General features: G+C 48.5%; 1 protein-coding gene across 3 annotated transcripts in view; it reads right to left on the bottom strand.

Moving 5' to 3' along the window:
• Positions 1–17,724, bottom strand: part of ALDH1A3 (aldehyde dehydrogenase 1 family member A3) — a 36,986-nt gene that overhangs the window by 17,659 nt on the left and 1,603 nt on the right. The window contains exons 2-8 of one of the 3 annotated variants that reach the window (XM_003828432.5): positions 13,698–13,802; positions 11,207–11,347; positions 6,280–6,409; positions 5,913–5,974; positions 4,837–4,965; positions 2,737–2,850; positions 453–555 (exon numbers count right to left, since the gene is read on the bottom strand). In XM_003828432.5, coding sequence (XP_003828480.1) covers positions 453–555; positions 2,737–2,850; positions 4,837–4,965; positions 5,913–5,974; positions 6,280–6,409; positions 11,207–11,347; positions 13,698–13,802 — 784 coding nt within the window. The remainder of the gene's footprint in view (positions 1–452; positions 556–2,736; positions 2,851–4,836; positions 4,966–5,912; positions 5,975–6,279; positions 6,410–11,206; positions 11,348–13,697; positions 13,803–17,724) is intronic. The other 2 variants (XM_034939519.3, XM_008953826.4) reach the window with 2 other exon arrangements.

The following is a 17,724-nucleotide window of genomic DNA, read 5'->3' as shown; positions in this document are numbered from 1 at the left end:
CCACTCTTCAGGGATCTTAAAACATATGATAGGAAATGTGACTTGGAGGGGAGAAGAATGAATGACTGGGAGTGGGCGGCACCTGCCCTCCCCACTCCTCCCAGGGAGCTCTGGAGGAGAAGCCAGACCTGCTCCTCGTGACCCCAGCTCTGCAGGAACAGGCAGGTAAACTTAATGTTAAGGCGCAGAAACAGGCAGCCTCTCAGGTGCCACTCAAGCCATGTCGTTTTGGCAGTAGAAGGCAGCTTTCTACTAGAAGTAAAGCTGGCATTTTGATGTCCACCTGCCTGTCTGTGGCTGGCTGACTGTGGGCAGGATGCCCACTGTGGAAGCGTCCCCACTGTGTGTGCATGCATCTTACTCTCAGTTGGTTTTGAATTCAGGCCAGGAAGTGGGGAGAGACAGATGGATGCCCTGAAGCCCCAGCAAAGCCCAGGAGGGCAGAGACTCACAGTCAGCGTCTGCACACACGATGCAGGGGTTCTTCCCCCCCAGCTCCAGCGTCACCCGCTTCAGATTGCTCCGGGACGCAGCTTCTTTAACCAGTTTTCCAACCTCCAGGACAGAACACAGATCACAATTTACCTTGGATGTTGCTGAACTTGGCCCAGGTGTAAACATCAGCGAACATTCTGATCAAGCCCGGGTGGCAGTGCCACCACCTGGCTCTCGGCCCAGGCGCTCCAGGCCCCGATGCTGTCCCTTCACTCTCCTGGCCTCTGCCAGCATCTCCTCCCATGCCAGACCATGACATCCTGGGATCCTTGGTCTGAGCTGCTCCACTTACAGGTGTGAGTTAGAGCCTCTGGGAGCCCACACAGCTGGCTGGGAACAGGGCTGCCACCCGCTAACCTGTCCTGGTGCCCGTCATTCTGAGCCCAGCAGGCTGGTCCAGCCAGTCTGGTAAAGGGCTTCAGGGACCGCAGGGTGACTCTTCTACCTCTCACTAGAAACAGCTGAAATTCCAACAGCCCAGTAGGGAGGTGGTTCTGTGTGGCTCTTTGGTGTGATCTGAGGGAACCTCCAAGTGTTAGAGAAGTAGCGAGGGCAGCCAGCCTTCAGGATGAGAAGGAGCCGATTCTCTGGAAACACACTCTAAGACTGAGGCTGCCGCAGACAGGCAGGGAGTGAAGGGGTGCGCCATGAGCAGAACAGCCACTCACCAGTCATGCTCAAGGCCCCCACGGGGTCTCTCTCATTGCCCACCGTACCCCTGGAGGGGAGGGCTGGCTCACCAGTCATGCTCAAGGCCCCCACGGGGTCTCTCCCATGGCCCACCGTACCCCTGGAGGGGAGGGCTGGCTCACCAGTCATGCTCAAGGCCCCCACGGGGTCTCTCCCATGGCCCACCGTACCCCTGGAGGGGAGGGCTGGCCCAGCATGACTTGGTGACTTCTCTAGGGCAACAAGTAAAGCCCAGCACCACGAACTTCAGAGCTGGGAAGATCCTCAGAGACCAGTGCAGACACGGAGGCCTAGAGCCAGAAGCTAGCAAGGCGCGGCCCGGGCTCTTCCGGGTCTGGGACTGTTTTCTCCAATGCTAAGGTGTGAGTGCATTTTAAACATCAGCAAGCTCATGGGTGATGGCTGAATGAGGTCTGGAATCCATCCACAGGGCGGTGTCTGTCCCCAAGGAGAGTAACAGCATCCACCAGGGCTGGACTAACTAAGGAGGGGGATGGGGACACTGATTGCAGCGGGTGTTTTTTTCTTTTTTAAGTACGGAAGAAATACTTTCTCATTAAAAGTAATTCCACATGGAGATGTATGTAAATTACAGGGAGAAAGCCTTCAGCTTCCCTCCCGCTCTGCCCCGAGCCCACCCCATAGCTGGCCATCAGTAAGGATTTCTTGGGAATCCTTCCAGATAATTTCTACTTCTACAAGCACACACTTCTACGAATGGGAAAATATTGTGGGTAATTTTCTACCGTTTGCAGTTTTGTGCTTCAACAATAGATCGTGGACAGCTGTCCTTGTTGTAACGGCTGTAAAACATTTCAGAGAATGAATATAACATCTTCGAAAGTATGTCCCTGAAGCCTCATGAGAAAATTTCTCTAAGTAGTTTTTTCTTGTTTTGAAATGGAGCTTCTGAATCGAAAAGTTTTTCACTTTTAAATGTTGGATGAGTGCTACGAAAACACTGTGCATCTTAGGGCAAGTGTCACTGAGCACCTGCTTCCCCATATTCTCAGCAGTATCATTTCAGTTTTTAGCAATCCGGCAGGCAAAAGGAAAGTCTGATTTTGTTTGAATTTGCATTTTCCTGATTACCAGCAAACTAGTTTAAGCTTAATGGGCATGTAGTATTTCTATTCTCTGAACTGCCCATTTTTCTACCGTTCAGTTTGGTTTTTTTTTCCATTGATTTGTAGGAGCACTTTACATATGATGGATACAAATTCTTGGAGCACTGCATGCATCACGACTATTTTTCTCTGAGCTTGTTATTTATCTCTTAATCTTAATTATGGTGTTGTTTGACAGATGAATATTTTACATTTCTACTTTATCTTATCTCTCAATCTTTTCTTCTAAGGCTTCTGAGTTCTATTAGATATTTATTTAGTTTGGAAACTACACCAGTGACTTTTTTAACTGGTTGTTATGTACTAAAATATGGTCAAATTTAGAAGAAAAACAAATCATATTAAAGCCTGTCAAAGGAAAAGCTCATGGGTGTCAAATAACGCGCCCCTTTCACTTTCCCCAGCACCCTGTGAGGAGGGTTACCTCTGTGGAGCCGGTGAAGGCGATCTTGTTGATCTGAGGGTGAGAAGAAATTGCTGCTCCCACTGTGGGCCCGAATCCTGGCACGATGTTCACCACTCCTGGAGGGAACCCGGCCTGGGAAGAAATCAAGATAGCACTTGAAGAAGAACGGACTTCATCCACCACGGATCCACATTTGGGCCGAGAGAGCCGTGGCTGCCTCACATCCCCACAGGGAAGCCTGGGCTGGGCTGGATTTACCCAGGACCCAGAAGCAGTTGACCGTGGGCACCCTGGGAGCTGACCTGGGCTTCTCATCCCCTGCTGCCAGCCCAGTGTGCAGGCTGGGCAAGGGGAGATGCCGACTTCTCCTTCTGGGGGGGACCCCATCCCAAAGTGATATGCAGTGCAAATGTGTGGTTATGCTTCAAGGTGGCCATGGCCCGCCTGTAGCACAGCACCTTTCCATGTGGGGGGTGTGTGTGTGTGAGGGAGAGTGTGTGTGTGTGTGTGAGGGAGAGTGTGTGTGTGTGTGAGGGGGAGTGTGTGTGTGTGGGGGGGGAGTGTGTGTGTGTGAGGGAGAGTGTGTGTGTGTGTGTGAGGGAGTGTGTGTGTGTGTGAGGGAGTGTGTGTGTGTGTGTGAGGGGGAGAGGGGTAGCTTGATCAGAATGCCCTGCCCAGGATCAGAGGCACCTGCAAAATATCTGCCGAGAGCTTCAGTTTTGTCTTTTCTTCTTTTTTTTTTTTTTGAGATGGAGTCTTGCTGTGTCGCCCCAGCTAGAGTGTAGTGGCGCGATCGTGGCTCACTGTAAGCTCTGCCTCCCAGGTTCACGCCATTCTCCTGTCTCAGCCTCCCGAGTAGCTGGGACTACAGGTGCCCGCCACCACGCCTGGCTAATTTTTTTTTTTTTTTTTTAAGTAGAGATGGGGTTTCACTGTGTTAGCCAGGATGGTCTCGATCTCCTGACCTCGTGATCCACCCACCTCGGCCTCCCAAAGTCCTGGGATTACAGGTGTGAGCCCAGTTTTCATTTTTTAATCAGACCCGTTATTATTCCAAATGGTGACAGGGTATCACTCCCTTAAAGTTCTTTGCTTGTTCAACCTGGGTCTCACCTGGAGCAAGCCCTTCTGGAAGGCAGGGACTGCCACCTCGTTCACGTTCATGCCTCGTGTTTTTCATATACTAAGCCTCTTTATCAGGCGAGAACACAAAACAAACCAGGTGGAGGATGCTCTTCCCCACCTGTGCTGAGTCCTACTTGGAACACATTATTTCAGAAAGTCAAGATTTTAGGCACGGTGCTTGAGTCTTTAGATTTTTAGGCACTGTTTCTTAACAGTTGGGATTTTCACATTCCTAAGTCTCACCAGTGTGACTTAATTATGCCCCACATCACCAAAGGAAAGTGGAAAATTGGCTCATCACCAGCTGTTCCCACCTTGCTTCTAAGCAACCATGGACCTGCCTGCCGGTCATATCAGCCCGACTAAGAAGAGAAAGGAATGGATCTTTTCTTCTGTCCCTCTTTGCTTCCTGTTGCTTTCTCTAAATCTTTGCTCCATACAACCTGGGGATGGAATGACTAAAGGTATGTCTGGAAGGAGGCGTCCCATTGAGCCTCTGTTTCCCTAAGTTCTGGCTGCCTGAGGGAGAAGAGACTGCATTCAGAGCAGAGGGCACTGATTAGCAGGGACCCGGCACACGGACTGCTGCAGCCGCCCAGCTAGAGGTGGCAAGGCCACCTCTCCAGAGAAAAATGGACCATTTCATAAACTGAGAATGCAAATCCCAGAGAACCTCCCAAATATTTGGCTCCCTCTTGGTTGACCCCCCCTGAAAATTCTCTAGACAAACCACTGGGTCCTCAACCATAGGTTTGAGCCCATAATAAGAGTTAAGCATTCTCATTAGGACCACTGGGAGGAATGGAGTTTCTCCAGCTCAGTGGCCACAAGCAGGAGAAAGAACGTGCAGTCGCCAAGCAAAACACTGGGAGTCATTCCCTTCCCACTCGATTGCCAGCAGTCTGCCACTGTCCCATCTCGTGACGGTGGCCTGGTTCCTAGGAGTGGGAATGTTACCAAGAACATGTGATATTTTCTTTTTGGATGTCTCACCTCTTTGATCAGAGAGCCGAGATAAAGGGCGGTGAGAGGTGTCTGCTCCGCAGGCTTCAGGACCATGGTGTTCCCACAGCAGAGGGCGGGTGCCAGCTTCCACACCAGCATCAGCAGGGGGAAGTTCCACTGCAACAGAGCACAGGGGCTTTGGGGGCCCAGATCCACCCTCCTACCCTGTCCCATGTGCCCAACGATGCCTTTGTGGAGGACACGTGCTTTTCATGGTCTGGATTTGGGATATATGGGGTAACATAGGAGTGTGCAATGATCAGAACTGCAATCCTGCACAGCACTTCGTAAACTGCATTCTGGGTGGTACTAATAGGCAGCCTTTGCAAAGAGGATGCTGTTGCATGTGTTCTACCTCTCCCTCTAAAACATCTGCTGAAGACGTGTGCTCCTCCCTGCCTCCATGGGCACTTTTTGAACCCTCACTTCATGTTGCCACCTGGCTCTTCAGCTTCCTGCCTGGCTGTTGTTGCAATGGCCAGAGTCTTCCCAAACAGACAGGCAGCATTGTTGCATTTCTTGGGCACCTATAAGCATCCCCACCGCCCAGTGAATAAAGTCCCGGCCCCTTAGCAGCCAAAGCTGCTGGAAGCTGGCCCACACCACCTGCCACGTGTGCTCACCCTTTTCCTCACTTTTGCTCCTGCCTGAGCTCTAGCCCCACCAGCTTTCCTGCTGTTCCCTTCCAAGTAGCCCAGCCACCTCTACACTTTTGCCTAGGCCATTCCCACTCCTTGGAAAATCCTTTTCCTTGTTGAACAAGTCTTTCTTATCTTTAAGGCCCAGCTAAGAGACCACCTTCCTGGGAATGCTGGCCATTCCCGACCACTTTGGCTGGGAACCACAGTGCTTTCTGTGGCATGCCTAAAGCCGGTCTTAGGAGAGCAGAAATGGGGTCTAATCCATCTCAAGAGCCCCCAGGCGTGGAGTTCCATGCCACGAAGAAAATGCTTGTTCAACGCTGGTGCAATCAGATAAAAACACACCAGAAATTGATTCCAAAGGACACAGGGCAGTGGGGCGGGATCTACATAGAATCTACTGAGAAAGGCTGCCATACTTACTGGAGTGATGGCCCCACAGACACCAATGGGCTCATGCCTGGTGAAGCACACGACGTTGTCATCTGGAAGAGGGTTACATGGTGGGGAAGGACACACTCACTTAATCCAGGTTAGGAACTTCAAGTAGTAAAAAGACAAGAAAGAAACCAACAAGGGTGCCAGATTCAAGTCTTGTCTATTATACAGAGAAGTGATTTGACCTCAACTTTAAAAGTGAAGTTCTTAGAAGAAGAATTGGCAGTACCATTTGGAGAGGGAGTGGGGTTGGGAATGGTGCCTTAGGGAAACAGTCGGGAGGGGCTCTGGATGAATGAAAAGATATAGCCCCAAAGGGATCCCAAATGAAGCTATAATCCACCTTTCTCACCTGTGGGGATGGTCTTGCCCTGGATTTTGTCTGCCCACCCTGCAAAGTATCTGAGGGTTCTAATACAGCCCTCCAGGTCGATGAAAAAAGCATGAAGAAATGGCTTCCCTGTATCCATCGTCTCCAGGGCCTGCAATAACAAGATGATGTCTGTTTCGGACATGGCTTGCTTTTCTTTTGCACTGTCAGGCTGTTAAAGATGGAAGTTGGGGAGAGAACATAGTCCTAGGACATTGCTGCTCTGTAGACCTCACAGTCAGATGCACCTCTTCAGAACGCATGACACCAAATGTAAAGCGAGGCCTGTCTCTGACTGTGAGGATTGCTTTTATTTCAAAACACCTAGAGTGGGCTGCAGGGTGGTGGGCCAAAACATAGACATGCACCCTCTTTGAAGGGCGCCTCGGAGGCCAGGCGGATTTAAAGCTGTGCTGGGAAGGAACGCACACTGGCATCTGATCTTCCATCTGTAGCACAGTGGCCTCTGCTGTGTGGCCAGTCGTGTGTGCTTGTGCGTTCCCAGGAAGCTCTCTGAAGGTTAGCTGGCTCTGGGGTGGCTGCAGTGGGAGCTGCCCTCCTCGAACAAAAGAGAAAGGGAAGATGTAGGCTCTTCCTTCTCGGCCAGGCTGGCCAGCGTGGCTGTGGAAAGTGACTGAGCCGAGAAGGGTCGCGCCCCCAGCACAAAGATGCAATCCTTCCCTCCTGCACTGCAGAGCCCGGCCGGATGCAGAGTCGGAAGGGAGCAGACTGCCCTGCTGGTGAGGGAGGTGATTACCCAGGGCGAGTGTGCAGCCACTCAATGGCAGGGATTCTTTTCTATTTCCAGCCGGGGTGGAAGAGAACCCCTTTGTCCCTCAGACAAGTGGCCCCAGTTGAGCCCAGCGCTGAAACCGCCAGTCATCCGCCTCTGCAGGAAGTGGCCGCCCTGACACATAGCCCAGGGCTGGATTCTTGTGGAAGAGTCAGTGGAGTGAGATGGTGATTGAAAAAGGAAGAAGGCCCCTCCTCAGATCCAGGGCTGTAACCCCAGCGCACTCCCCGATGTCTCACCCTTTGAGCTCCATGACTGCATTCCCACTTCAAGGTGCAGGCACGGACACTAACGGCCCAGTGACTTGGCCAAGGCCACCCAGTAAGGCAGCAGCTGAATTGGGGGCATCTACTTCTGGCCAGCACAGCGACTGGCCTTTAGAGGCAGCTCCTGGACAGGTGTGTCTGGAAAGACTGCAGGGCAGCCACTCCAGATGCTCGGGCTACCCCAGCTCCCCTTTGCTTCAGGAATGAGCCAAGCCCCCTTTAAATAGGAGGCAACCACATCTGCTGAACCCTAGTTAAGTAAGTGGGCCTTGGGTAAGTCCCTGAATCTCTCCTTGCCTCAGTTTCCTCATCTGTAAAATAAGAATAATAACGGTTCCTACCTCACAGGGCCAGTGTTAGAGTGAAAGGAGTCAGTGTCCACAGAGCACCAACCACAGTGCCCGCCCATGGCGAGTGCTAGATTGGGGTTCACATGAGAACACTGATGATTACACTGATTATCATCAACTTCCCTTTAGGCACCAGAGAAGGGCTTGGCGATCCTCACCTGGGGACCCAGACAGGGCACTGGGTTGCTAAAGACCACAAGACTGGTCTAGGTGGGGGGTGTGTGTTCTGCCCCCAGCAGCTGCCACTCAGGGACTGAGTCAGGCCAGTGTGACATCAAGTATACTCTAGTGTTGGTTCCTATAGATTTTCACTCAAGCGTGAACTTTCATTTTTCCAGGGGAAACCTAGCAATTGCAAATAGTGCAAAAAGGCCTCTAAGACTGACCTATTCCAGACAGTATCTGCATATCTGTCAGTGGAATTGCGAGTTTATTCTTTGCTCTTTTCTGGGATGGAACAAGAGAGAGGACTTTAACATCCAGCACTGAGGGTAAGCGCGAGACATGGAGCCAAGATTCTGCCTCCAGTCCTGGATTACCACCTCTGGCTGGGTGACCTAGGACAGGTTACTTAACCTCTCTGGGCCTCAGTTTCTCATCTCTGAAATGAGATAATAAATCCTACAGGTCAACAAGCCAGGTACATGGCGAACATTCAGCCAGCATTGCTATTTGTTTTTATTATCAACTTCAGCAAGTTTGCTTACTGGAGTGACAACATGAATTTACCAGGTTAGTTTTATGGAATTTCTCTGAGCAAGACCCAGGTCATGATAGGTTTAGACGGGAAATTATTAAAAAAAATTATGCAGGTGAGTGAGTACAAGTGCTCGCTACAGATTGAAACAGTCATCCTTTAAACAACTTGTTACGGTGGCTCAATCATGAGTAAACCATAGCCACTCCTAAGTTTATTTCCTTTAACATTTTAAGAGAAAAATGTGCCTCCTGAGAAATTAACACATCATAACCCTCAGATGCTAAAGAATGACGGGAAGTGCCAGGAAAACAGCACGGCAGGGCTTACAACGAGAGGACCCAGAAATGGCACTTGGGGTGAAAAGGAGAGTGGATAGGGAGGGCTTCTGTTTGGGAGCTCCCAAAATGAGCACCCAAAGAGCAGAGTTGGGGCCTGGGTGCCCCAGCAAAGGAAAGCCATCCAGGGGCCGCTGGATCCCCCACATCTGTTTCCAGACACCGAGCACAGAAGTAAACACCCAGCTCTGTCAAACCACTGAGCCGGCAAGAGAACACGCTCCATGAACATGCTCGGAAACCATATCGAGGTGGAGAGCAAGGGGCGCTCTCCTGTGATGTGGTTGGAGTTTTAAAAACCGTGTTTGCCAGTAATTCTCTTGTCCCTTTCATGTTGTGGCAAAGAGCTGGATCTTATTTCTCGTGGGCTGCGAGGTGCCAGTGGCAGAAGTGATTTGCTGGGTTTGCATTCTGAGATCCTCCAAAGCTGTCTGCTATCAAAACACAGTCGTGCCAGGACAATGGGGCAGCCTGAAGATGAAGGTGGCTTTGCAGCCTCTGCTCCTAAGATGATACTGACACTTCAGGACAGGGTTCAGGGCGGGGGGTGCCCAGGGCACATCCTCTCTAGCCTGCTATTAGTCCACACGGACATTGCCGGCCGATGAGCTCATGCCGGGTGAAAACAGAAATGTTTTTGAAAAAGCCAGTTTGGCAGCTTGAGGGTTGAGGCTGGCTTACGTTGCAGGAAGAAACCAGAGGCTCCTCAGAGAGAAGCGCTTACCCTGGGAGGGAGCTACCCTCACCCGGGGAACATGTGGACTGGCCGGGCTGACTGGGAAGGAAGGAAGGGGAGCTCGAGTTTCTGTGTGGATGCACCCTTAGGGAAATGCACCCAAGAGTACGGCCTGAGAGTTCCTCCACCCTGAGAAACACATTCAGGGGCAACAGCAATTTCCGTGTCCTGGCTGACACCCTTCTTTAAACAGTGGCTACCCTACTGCTTGTTCCCGACATCAGAAAAACCATTTTTCCAAATCAAAGGCCAGAAAGGAGATCTCCTCCCCTACAACCGGGCCTCAAGGTTTGGAACAACTTTTAAAAACAAGAGGCTGAGATGGGCAAGGACAGGATGCAAAGGACCTCATGGCCCAACGTGGCCCCGAGATGTCCTCTGATCACTCCCTCATGACCAGAGGAGGGTCTGAGGATCCTGCTAAAAAATGGACTTACAACTGATGAATGCCTTGGCAGCTCAATCTCATGGGCTTTGCTGCATCAATATCCCCACCTAAGGTATCTAGAAATTACTGGCCAGCAGTGCATGTAGCTGAGGTTAGAAAATGGGTCTTCACATGACCTCATTATGATAACTGCTATTATTAATGATAGCTATCATCTATTTAGTGCTTACTGCCTGCCAGGGACTCTGCCTAGAATCTTAAATAGATCATTCTTACACCACTGAGTTATCATTATTGGTGACATTTTACATGAAGAAATAAATCTCAGAGAGGTTTCACAACTTGTCCAAAGTCACACAGCTAGTAAGTGGCAGAGTGGGGATTTGAACCCAGGTCTTTCCTACTCTGAGGTTTCCTATAACCAGGCTATCCTGCCCTCACCACCGCTCCACATATGCTCGCTACTAGCCAGTTCAGGGGTGATTGAGGAATGATTTTAGGTCACATGGGAACAATTTTTTCTATGTTAAGTGGTGGCATTTATTTTAGTAAGTATTAGAAAAATAAAATTAGCACATCAAACCTGTGATTTCATGAATATTGTTTCTTAGGATGAAATAAAACTTAAGTTTAAAAGGGAGTTAAGGCTGGGTGCAGTGGCTCACATCTGTAATCCCAGCACTTTGGGAGGCCAAGGCCGGAGGATCACCTGAGGCCAGGAGTTCGAGACCAGGAGTTCAAGACCTGGCCAACATGATGAAACCCTGTCTCTATTACAAATATAAAAATTAGCCGGGCATGGTGGCAGGCACCTGTAGTCCCAGCTACTCAGGAGGCTGAGGCAAGAGAATCATTTTAACCTGGGAGGCAGAGGCTGCAGTGAGCCGAGATAGCGCCACTGCACTCCAGCCTGGGTGACAGAGGGAGACTCTGTCTCAAAAAAATAAATAAAATAAAATTAATAAAAGGAAGTTAATACAAAAAAGAAAAAAGTTAAGTACATAAACACACAGGTGGTACCAGGATATGGCCCAGCTCATGGTCACCAATCTGTGAGTGCCCCAAGTCTGAGACCACTGATGTAGCTGAACTGCCTACAGACAACCACTTGGTCAAGAAGCTGAGCTGCAGAGGACAAAAGTCTGACTTCAAAATGAAAGGGATTCAGTCTAGAGGCATTAACACCTGCAAGTATTGCCAGAGAGCCGTATCTCAGAGGATGGAACAGACTCATAACCACACAAAACCAGGACCGTGATATTTTTTCCCACACCCCATGGCGGACAGGACCCTCAGTGAGGCTGGCTCATCCCCCACCGGCCTCCAAGTGCATGTACTCACGGCCAAGGTGGCGCGGTCCCTCTCCACCAGGTCAGCCAGCTGGTGCAGCAGCCGCCCACGACTCAGGGCATCCAGCCGGCGCCATGGCGAGCCCCTCTGGAAGGCAACCTGTGCAGCCTCCACAGCCTTGTCCACGTCGGGCTGAGCGACCAGAACAACAGAGAGAGGGTGTCATCTTTTGACATGACTGCAGTTTGGGTGTCATCTTTTGACGTGACTGCAGTTTGGGTGTCATCTTTTGACGTGACTGCAGTTTGGGTGTCATCTTTTGACGTGACTGCAGTTTGGGTGTCATCTTTTGACGTGACTGCAGTTTGGGTGTCATCTTTTGACGTGACTGCAGTTTGGGTGTCATCTTTTGACGTGACTGCAGTTTGGGTGTCATCTTTTGACGTGACTGCAGTTTGGGTGTCATCTTTTGACGTGACTGCAGTTTGGGTGTCATCTTTTGACGTGACTGCAGTTTGGGTGTCATCTTTTGACGTGACTGCAGTTTGGGTGTCATCTTTTGACGTGACTGCAGTTTGAGTGTCATCTTTTGATGTGACTGCAGTTTGGGTGTCATCTTTTGACGTGACTGCAGTTTGGATGTCATCTTTTGACGTGACTGCGATTTGGGACCACGGCCGTCAGTTACAGAGAACAGCAGATTGTCCCGCTGGCAGACAGGCTGCAAGCAGCAGCATGTTTTTCAATCACTTGAGTGGCTGGGAGCGTTCAAGTGATTTTTTTCTTCTTTACATCTTAATATTTCTACAGTGGCCAAATACCAATGTTTGTTTCTGATTATAAAAAGCATTTAAAAATATTTGCTAAAGAGTATTTTTCTCGGGGACCCAAGTACGGAAAGACTTTCCAATGGCTGCCTCAGCGTGAACGCACACGAGCCTGCTGTTCACAGATCAGGTGGGAAGTGTCTGCCTGGCATTTGATCCCAGCTGGGAACTTGTGGTCCAAGAGTGAGAATGGGGAAATTCGTTCCTTTCTGGATTGCAGAACTGACCATCGTGGAACAGTTCGCAGAGAGGGAGGAGCATGAAGGCCGTTTTTCTCCCTTCAGCCTCACCCACCCCATGGGAGCAGAACTGGATCTTTTGTGCACTGATAGAATAATCACAACGGAGCCTTGTTTCTAAAAGGAAAGAAGTGAGGGCCACTTAGAGTAGTGTCACTGCCTCTTTTTCTCAGGAAAATGGGCCACATTCATCTCGAAGGCCCCTCCATGCCTCTCTCTTTCTAGGAAGGTACAGCAGGGAGTGGATGTGGGACACCAGGCAGGAGTAACTCTACCGAGTCTCTGTGTGTCCAGAGCTGGCTTGGGGGTGAGCAGAAGCTTGGCAGGGGAGATGTGGGACACTGAATTTCTTGTCCCAGGCTCTGGGGTGGAGGCCAGGACCTTTCCAGCTGCAGAGGGTGGGGTGGCCTCTGGCTTAGAACAGTCACTCAGACCAAGGGAGAAATCAAGGCCCAGGGCAAGGGTCTCGTTCTCCTCCCAGCACCTGTACGGGGCACTTGGGAGTCTCCTAGTGGACACCCCATTCCATGTCGTGGCTTCCCCCCGATGCCCTCACATTTTTCTATGAGCTCCTCTGTGCCACTTTCTTTGTTAGCAGAGCCTAACTGTCATGAGGTGCCACACAGAGGGGGGTCTGTATAGGTGAGGCCAGTGTGCATTTGCACGTCTGTCACAAAAACTCATGGGCAAGATAAAATCCAAGCCTACTCTGCACACGCCCTTCACTGCATCCACTTCCAGCGTCATCAGTTTGCTGACTAAGAACATCAGTCCAGCACTCCAGCAGCTAAGGAAACATTTACATCTCCCTGCCCTCAGTGGAAGGGCTTTACCTCTGCACTGACATTCAAAATAGATTTGATGGCCTTGCAATGTATAAAGGACACATTCGGAAGTCCCTTAGCTTCTGTATTACGATATAGACCTCGCACTTGCAAATAGAGTGATAAAGGTTACCGCTTTCCATGCTCATGTAAATTTCTAGGAGAAAAGAAATCTGGTGGTTACATTGTTAACTATACCCTCATCACCCGGGTAGCAACTATTTTTTTTCCTTCAAAGTGTCTATTTTTTTCTAAAGTGTCTTCTGCCAGAAAGCTGCATTTGGTGAAACACACCGGCGGGAAATGCTTTCTGGAAAGATTCTTTAATGCCTCCAGGTCCAAATAATTGATTAAAAAAAAAAAAAAAAGAAAAAAGAAAACCTTTCCTTTAGCCATATGATGAGGATAGCTGAGGTCATCCTCATAGTAGGAGAAACATCTATCAGGGGAGAATGATTCTCTGCAGAGGATCATCGGTAATTGATGCCATTCTGTGCCACATGTCTGAGAACCACATGCCAATTCGCGCAGCCACCCCAGGCCCTGCCCCTAGGATAGGCCAGTTCTGTCTTACAGTTAAGCCAAACCGTTTCCTTATCCTTTGGTCATCCATCATTGAATTACTTAGAGCAAATTTATTTTAAGTATTTACCTTATCTCCTTCTTCCACTTCACATATTTGCTCCCGAGTTGAAGGGTTACATGTAGCAAACTTTTTCCCACTCTTGGATTCGTGCCATTCATTGTTGATAAATATCTAACCAGGAAAGGAAGTGTAACCAATTAGGTTTAGATCAAAATCATATGATTTCAACATGCTAAGGACCTTAGGTGACGTCTTATCCATCTTGTCCACCTTCCTCTCTGCTGCTTCCCTCTCCCCTTCGACATCTTATAGATGAGACCCGGAGGGGAACAGAGTCCCAGGACCACATGACCAACAGGTCAACCAGGACAGACTCGAAATTCATGTTTTGGTCAAATAAAACTAAAGTCACTTAGAGATTTTTTTCTAAATTATTATTATTATCTTCAGCAATAACATGGATTCACAGAGGAATGGCTAAGTTAAATGGTTAAATAGAAGCTGTGAATGGAATCTCATACCCTCATAGACTTTGGGGGAAGAGTCGATAGGTTTATATATATAAAAGTCCCAAGCAGTCCGCCTGCCCCTGAACGGTACGGACGCACCGAGCACTCCCTTTCTCCTTTCAGTGGCAACACTCAGCAAGATTGATTGCCAAGGAGCTCACTCTGAGGAGGATCTCACCATCGCCCTTCAGTTTTCACCAATGCACATCAGCATGTCCCTCCCCAGCACATTCCCCTTAAAATGTGTATTTTCATAGCAAACCACCATGGCACATGTTTACCTATGTAACAGACCTGCACATCCTGTACATGTACCCTAGAACTTAAAATAAAAGTTGATAAAATGTCAAAAAAAAAAAAAAAAACCAGAAAAACCTCCGAAGATTGATAATAAACCAGTGTTGAAATACAAAGTTAAATGTCTGGGTTAGAAACTTTCCAGGTTACATTAAGAGATGTCGCAAATAACTGTTTATATAACCCACAGAAATCACTTTTCTGGGAACCTCAATGATCCAGAATGCAGATGAGAATGAAAATTTTTTTAACAAAAGACATCATGAGCAGACTAAGAAGAACATACGAAGTCCATGCACTGAAACATATGTACTATTTACTGTTAGTTTACACTAAGTTCTAATTGTCTTATTAATGTCACATTAAAAGAGAGGGCTTTTGGAAAAAACTAGGAAGAGACATGACAGACGATATACAAAACACATTCCGACAGCACGGAGGTCCCCGGCTGCCCAGCCAGAAGACACACAAACTCCTGCTACACCAACTTAGAATGGCTTCCTCATCACAGCCTATCACAGCATCAGAAAAACCCCCGTGGCAGAAATGGCTGACACGCATGTCTCTCAATTAAAATGCCGTCAGTAATTTCTGAGCACAGAATTAGTTCATCAGGCTCTGTTTTTACATCTATCTGCATGTGGTATACATAGCTTTACTTTGCTTCTTTTTGAAATGTTTAAAGGAAGAATTGTGTCCCTCAAAGGCTAATTTCAATTATTGTGAAATTGATTCATTTGAAACATTTGACTCCCCAGTGATGACAGATGAGAGAGGGCAGCCATCTCCTAAGCATGAGTCTTGGTTACATTCTCTGTATTGGGCTTCCTGTATAAACTCCACAGCTCCGGCTTAATACCTGGGTGATGGGTTGATCCATGCAGCAAACCACCATGGCGCATGTTTACCTATGTAACAAACCTGCACATCCTGCACATGTACCCCAGAACTTAAAAGTTGATAGAATGTTAAAAAAAAAAAAAAAAAAAAAAAAAAACACAAAAACCTCTGAAGCTCATGGTGAGGAAGCCTGGTCTGAGTCGGTTGGGGACCGAGCACAAGAGGCAGACTCTGGCTGGGCAGGTGAGCAGAGACTAGCTGCCCCCCAGTTTGGAATCCAGAACTGAGAGCATCGGTCACCATTGGGATTTGCCTGTCTGGCTTCTGGAAGCTTAGCGTCTCCAATGTGAGGCCAGGCCCCCAGGGAAGCGCACCAGGAAAAGGCCAGGCTACAATTACAGGTTTATTCTTCCAGCTGAAACTAAATCCAAGAGTTCACTTTTGCCATCCAGCAAGTCATCACTTGGTAACAGCGAGAAATTAATAACTGGGGAAGAAGAGTTAAGTTAGTGTGGGGAGGAAAGTGCAGCCAGGAAGACGGGCCCATTTGTAGAAAGATGAAATTTCGTGGGTTAGATAATAGAGACTGTCAGTGAAAATTGCTGATTCTAGGTCCTTCCTGGTATCAACTCCAAGGGGGAGGGAAAATGAGAAGGTGGCAGAAGAGAATATAAATAAGGGGGCTGAAAACAGATTACAATGATCGGATGTCTGCTATACTGCTATACTTCATCTCCAAGCATGCTCCTCCAAAAAAAATTACTGTTTGTTCATGACATTGATCTGTAACCAGCAACCTTAAAAAAAAAATCAGACTGTTTGACTCTAACCATATTTTCCCATCACTATGTTTTTAATTTTGTAAAATCTTTTACTTTATACCACACTACAGTAGTAAGTAATCTTGTAAGTGGTTTCTACTGTTGATTTTTTTCTCCACTAAAACAAAACAAAAGAACAAATATAAGGAAAGGGTATATAAATATGGTCTACTGATTATGCTGGCTGTATTGTTTTGAACTCCAAATCAGGGTAAAGGGTCTAGAAGGAATTGTTGTCTTTGATTTGTGGATTAGCATACAACAAACCTTATAGAGGTATAGCATTAAGCTACATTGAGCTGTAGACCTGGTTCACATTTTACAAAAGGAACAGAATGACATGGAAGCAGGACGGAGCTGTAAGGTGTCTCAGGCAGAGGTGAAGATGACAGTCATACTAGTGAATCCTATCGATGCCGATTTCCAGTAACTTCCATCTGACAACAGGCCACTCAGCTAAACTCAAAAAGAATATGTTTTCAGAAAAGGAGATTTGGGGGAATTTTATTTTTCATAAGAGAGATAATAAAAACCGGTGTTTTAAAAATCAGAAAACTTTGAAGAGAATCCCTGCTACTGGAAGAAATTTTATAAGGAAAGAAAGAGGCCCTCTAAATTAGAAGGGACTTCTATCCTCTGAGATCTGTGTGGGGACCCTGGAGGGGCTCTCAGCTCTCCAGAATCACACAGCATGACCCTAGAGAATGAAATGTTAACACGTGAGGACAAATGAAGGGGCTTTGACAAAGTCATCCTGAGAGTTGGACCACCCTAGGAAATGGCACTGCCGGGGCTAGGGCTCAGATGGACCAACGCTGGTGTGTGCCCCATTATCGAGAAGCACCATGAGTCAATTTTGGAAAATAGCAGACCACTGCTGGCTCCCATGCTCCACCGTCTGCTCTCCTGCCAGGCCACCCACCTGCCGGGCCACTCGCCCACTCTGGGCCTCAGTCCTGCACTTCAGTTTATCCCGCTCCTTCCCTCGGCAGGCACTCTTGGTGGCCTCACTCTCGGCCGCCTCTCCAGTCCAGGCTCCCTGAGGACTGTGCCAGGGCACTGGTTGGCCACCCTCAGCCAAACAAGCTGCCTGGGTCCACAACTGCTATGGGGAGGTCTCTGCAGAGATGGGCCAGGAGCCAGGACAGAGCAGGCAGCAGCACAGTCTCCCAACGGGTGAGGAGGCAGCAGCCGGTGTCAGGCAGTTGGGGCCTTTATCGCCTGGGAGACCACTCAAGATCCCAGCACTCCAGGCCGATCCACCAGCTTCCCTCAGCCTCATTCCTGCACTGGTTCCCTTTAACCGGCAAAGGTTGCGCACCCACCAAGACAACAGGCAACCATTGCTCTGTGAATTGTCTAAGGTCTCCGTAAGGGCTACATCTACACTTTAAAAGTGTCCTAAAAATCATAGAGAAAGAGGTAAACTTTTTGTATGTGGTCAGATTGCTGATAGGACTCAAAAACATAAAAAGTAAAAGGACCATAATACATTTACTGTCTGGTTTCTATATATAGTATTTTGAAATCCTGTACAACCAAAAGAAAACAAACAACCTCCCCACTTAACCACCAATAGCAGCAGCCAAGCACCTCGGCTTAGGGTCTTACAGAATTAGGGTACCA

The sequence above is a fragment of the Pan paniscus genome, chromosome 16, assembly GCF_029289425.2.
Source record: "Pan paniscus chromosome 16, NHGRI_mPanPan1-v2.0_pri, whole genome shotgun sequence".
NCBI classification, from domain to species: domain Eukaryota; kingdom Metazoa; phylum Chordata; class Mammalia; order Primates; family Hominidae; genus Pan; species Pan paniscus.
Note: the sequence above shows the minus strand (reverse complement) of the source record. Positions and strands in the feature narration are given on the sequence as shown.